General features: G+C 38.5%; 1 protein-coding gene across 1 annotated transcript; it reads right to left on the minus strand.

Moving 5' to 3' along the window:
- Positions 1–3642: 3642 nt before the first annotated feature.
- LOC139875997 (uncharacterized) lies at positions 3643–4629 on the minus strand. The gene has a single exon (XM_071863293.1). It carries the CDS (start codon positions 4627–4629, stop codon positions 3643–3645), a length of 987 nt encoding a protein of 328 aa, XP_071719394.1.
- Between the last annotated feature and the right edge of the window lie 216 nt (positions 4630–4845).

A 4845-nucleotide genomic window follows, 5' to 3' on the forward strand; every position in this document is an offset into this window, starting at 1 on the left:
AATTCCATGAGTTTGTAATTCTCAATATTTTAAAGTCAATCTCAAGGATTGAGTAATATCAGGCTTAAATGCTGATTTTTAATCTTTTAAGGAGATTATCCTTTCTGGGGATCTAATTCATTAGTCTTATAAGCTAATTTGCACGGTATCCCCCATTGTACGAGACAGATCCTCTCATGGTTAGGATAAGTCTGACCACTTGGCGACCCTATTTGATGCTGAGGTCCGTGGATTTCCAGCTGATTTTCGAGAAAACTTTTCAAGGTTTTTCGTAGACTCTACAACTGGTCTGGACGACAACTTCCTGACCTAAATCAAGAAGCGCATGTCTTTTTCTCAGAAGACTTTACTTCCTTTTAAATTCCATTTATATTACAATAAACTGGGTAAAACTGATTAATATCGTCCAAAACAAAAGTATCTTCAATTATTTGTACAAAAATATGTGATATATGTTTTAAATAACTTGGTAAATTTTTCTCACACTTGGGTTTTATTTTTCTTTCTTTGCCTTTTTATTCTCTTTTATTCCATTTTAAATGAATTCAAGTGTTTTGGATTGTTTCTCAATTTATGTTCTTTTCGAGGCAACAATAATTTCGGTGTTAATACCTAGTTTTATCGTTCATAAATATGTATAAACATGATTTTGAGTTCATTTATTTAAAAATTTTTAAAATTTTTACTAGAAGTGGGTAGTCAGTATATAAGACTAGGGCTGTTCTTTATTATCAGAGAGCGCTAGATTCTAATACAACTACTTCTTTACTAGTATTTTAACAGTGGCTATTAAACCAAGTGTATAAGTTAAATGTTTAAAACCGAAAGAATTTTTTTTTTGAAAAGCAAGTAGGAATTATATTAATCAACGATATAAGTACAAAGGTGCCATTGCGGCCACTTAAAAAAACAACAAGAAAATATAGAAAACTACACACAAATTAGGTTGCAAAGATTGCAACTAGCATGATATGGGGTTAGAAAACCAATTATGCCATTCGAGCTTATGTCGATTTTGTCTCCTCGAAAGCCAGTCGAAAGATAGGGTTTGAATTTCCAAGATTAGTGAAGGAACCGCCCAAATTTTATTCTTGAAAACCTTTTCATTACGATTCTTCCAAAGCAAATAACAAACAATCCAACAAACCGCTTGCCAGCAAATTTTTTTGTTGTCTGTAGCTAGCGAACCAAAAGTCCCATTAAAGATGTCGTCGAAGCCGAAAATTGACGTATTGTATCCACACCAATTTAGAACTTTTAACCACACCTCTTGAGCGAATTGGCAAGAAAAAAGAATGTGTTCAACCGACTCTATACCCCCATCACAAACCGGACATCTCACGCTATGTAAGTCAATACCCCTTTTGTCTAGTTCAAGTCTAACCGGAATGCGCCCCCTTCTCGCTCGCTAAATGAAGATCTCCACTTTTTTTGGAACTAATCTGTTACGCAAGGTCTCTACCGCCGAATTTTCACGAACCAATGTGATACTATCAATGAGTTTGGACATTACCATAACCGTGTACCCCTTGTTTTCGTCTAGTGCCCACTGCCACCCATCTTGTTTTTCGCTAACCAGCTTAATGGGCTGAATTAGCCCACGCAACTCTTGAAGTTCTACTGCAGTTCGCCCAGTGGGCTCACGGGCCCAAGAATAGCCAACCGATAGCCCACCATTTGAGTTATGAACCATCTCTTGCACTGTTGCTGCTTTGTCAAGTGAAAGTCGAAATAGCCTGTTGAATCTTTCCTTGAAGCAAACGTTCCCGATCCAAGTGTCATCCCAAAACATTGTGTCCTCCCCATTTCCAATTGCGCGAGTAAATGAACTAGAGAAGGGGATCCCTAGCCCATCAACGTGTTTTCCTGCATTACAAATAAAAAACCAAAGACTGGTGCTTCGGTTACGGGCAGGCCCGTTACCAAACACAAGTCCTCCATTAGAACCATAAATGCTACGAATCACCGAGACCCACAAAGTGTTGGTTTCGGTTTTGAACCTCCACCACCACTTACAAAGAAGGGCAAGATTTTTACATTTGAGTGACATGATATTTAAGCCTCCTTCTTCGTGAAGAAGAAGGATTGTTTCCCATTTGACCCAAGACATTTTAGAGTTTGAACCGGACCCACCCCAAAAGAAAATACGTCTCACACTCTCTAGACATTTTAGCACACAAGGAGGGGCACGAAAAATCGAGAAACAGTAGAGCGGTAAACTAGAGAGAACCGATTTAACAAGAGTCAAACGACCACCGAATGAAATCATTTTAGCTCTCCACTCCGATAATCGATTGTTGAACTTTTCGATAACCGGGGACCAATCTTTCAATTTCTCCATCTTATTACCCACAGGGAGACCCAAATACATAAAAGGTAACTTACCCGCTTGACAAGAACACCATGAGGCAAGATCTTCCACCTCTGAGTTGCTAATACCTACCCCATAAATGTGACTTTTATTGTAGTTCACCTTTAAACCCGAAGCCCTTTCAAAACATTCTAGTAAATACATTAAGTTTCGAGCATTACGCTTACTTCATTCCCCGAAAAAAATTGTGTCATCCGCGTATTGTAAATGGGAAATAATAACCTTCTCGTTACCAACTTCAACCCCTTTATACATGCCTTTGTCCACCGCCACTTCAGTAAGAATGTTAAGGCCTTCCGACGCGATAATGAAAAGAAAAGGTGATAGGGGGTCACCTTGCCTAACACCCCGCCTTAGATGGAATTCACCTGTCGGGGAGCCATTAATTAAGACCGAAATTGAGGCAGATTGTAAGCAAGATGCCATCCACTTTTGCCATTTAACCCCGAAACCCATACAAGTCATAACTTCTAGAAGATAGTTCCAATTGATCGAATCAAAGACTTTCTCGAAATTGACTTTGAAAATAAGACAATGTTTTTTATTACGCTTGAGATCATCAACCACTTCATTCGCCACTAAGACACCATCTAGGATAAATCTCGCACTAAGGAAGGCACTTTGTTCCATCCCCACAAGGCGCGGCACGACTCTACGAATCCTAAGAGACAACATTTTCGCAATTATGTTTTAGTAGCTACCAATAAGACTAATCGGCCGGTAATCTCCAAAATTTAATGGATCCACTTTCTTAGGGATAAGCGATACGAACAAGCGTTGCACCCCTTGGAAAACTCACCGTGATCCCAAAACCAATTAATAGCCTCGATTAAATCCTCTTTGATGATGTGCCAAAATTGTTTGAAAAAACCCAAGTTAAAACCATCCGGCCCGGGGGCTTTAGTACTTCCACAACCCTTTATCGATTCCCAGATTTCAGCTTCCGAGAATGGCACTTCGAGGCTTGATGCTTCTAATTCTGAGATTGATGAATAATTCAGCCCCTATAGGCTAGGACGATCCATGTCTCTCTCGTCGAATATTTTCTTGAAATGAGTAATCGCTTCATCTTTGATAATCAACGGTTCTTTACACCATCAGCCGTTAACATTAATACCCCGAATATTATTTTTGTTGTAATTTCTTCGTAGTGAGTTGTGAAAATATTTTGAGTTTTCATCACCATTGGTCATCCAACGTACCCGTGCTTTTTGTCTCAACATTCCGGTTTTTACCTTTTCCTTTTCTAGCCAAGTTTTTCTCGACGCACGCTAATTCTCGTGATCCTCAACACTTAAAAAACCTGATTCCGCTTTGAGTTCTAGATCCATCGCCACCTTTTTTGCATTTTCAATTTGTACATCAAGATTCCTAAAATGAGATTTGCTCCACTCTTTAAGATCCCCTTTTAACCTTTTTAGCTTGTTACGGAAAACACAATCTTTTCGATTACCTTCCATCGTACCTTTCCATGATTCGGCAATTACATCTCCAATACCATCCACCAACAACCATTCATCAAAGATTTTAAATGGTTTAGGTCCAAAATTGACTTCACCATCCGACATCATAATAGGACAATGATCCGAAACCTTTCTATCTAAAGCAATGACCTTTAAATCCGTCCACAAACTAAGGAAGTCACTCGATACAAGAAATCTATCTAACTTGCTCATCTTAACTCCATCATCACTAACTCTCGTGAATTTCCTTCCCCCCATTGGAATATCAACTAGCATATTTCTATCGATGAAGTCATTGAACATTTTGGCCCGGTTTTTAGCGAATTCACAATTTAATCTTTCTGAACAATCCCTAACTTCATTAAAGTCTCCACAAATAACCCAAGAGACCCTGGTACTACCTAGCAACATATCAAGAGATTCCCACATCCTTTTTTTATTCAAATCATCATGCGGTCCATATACATTTATAATGATAGATTCATGGCCTGAGTTTTTCCATTTACCCCGAATTGCAATAAAAAACTCACTTATAAGATCACTATTCACCTCGAATACATTTTTGTCCCAAATAATAATTTGACCGCCCGATTTACCGATCATTTCTTTTTGAGAAAAACCACAATCCTTGGATCCCCAAAGCCCAAAAAACCAAATATCATCTTTAGCATGACATTTTGATTCTTGAAGTGCGAAAATGGAAGGTCTTTCCGCAATACATAATTTACGCACATCACCAAATTTACTTTCTTTCCCGAACCCAAACCCACGAACATTTAATGACAAAATCTTCATTTAAAAGAAAAAAATACGATAGAAGAAGATGAAGTACTTACATCGCTTTCTTGGTCCATTTTAGACCAAGATTTGCACCGAATTCCTCCAACCCTATACTGCTTTCTGAAATCAACTGTTTAGCCTCTTCCTTCTTACTGTTGCGAGACGAACTAGATTTTCTTTTCGAATTGAGGCCTTGTTGATTGGAATTTCTGGATCTCCTCACGCCACGAC

The sequence above is a fragment of the Rutidosis leptorrhynchoides genome, chromosome 11 (assembly GCF_046630445.1).
Source record: "Rutidosis leptorrhynchoides isolate AG116_Rl617_1_P2 chromosome 11, CSIRO_AGI_Rlap_v1, whole genome shotgun sequence".
NCBI lineage: Eukaryota > Viridiplantae > Streptophyta > Magnoliopsida > Asterales > Asteraceae > Rutidosis > Rutidosis leptorrhynchoides.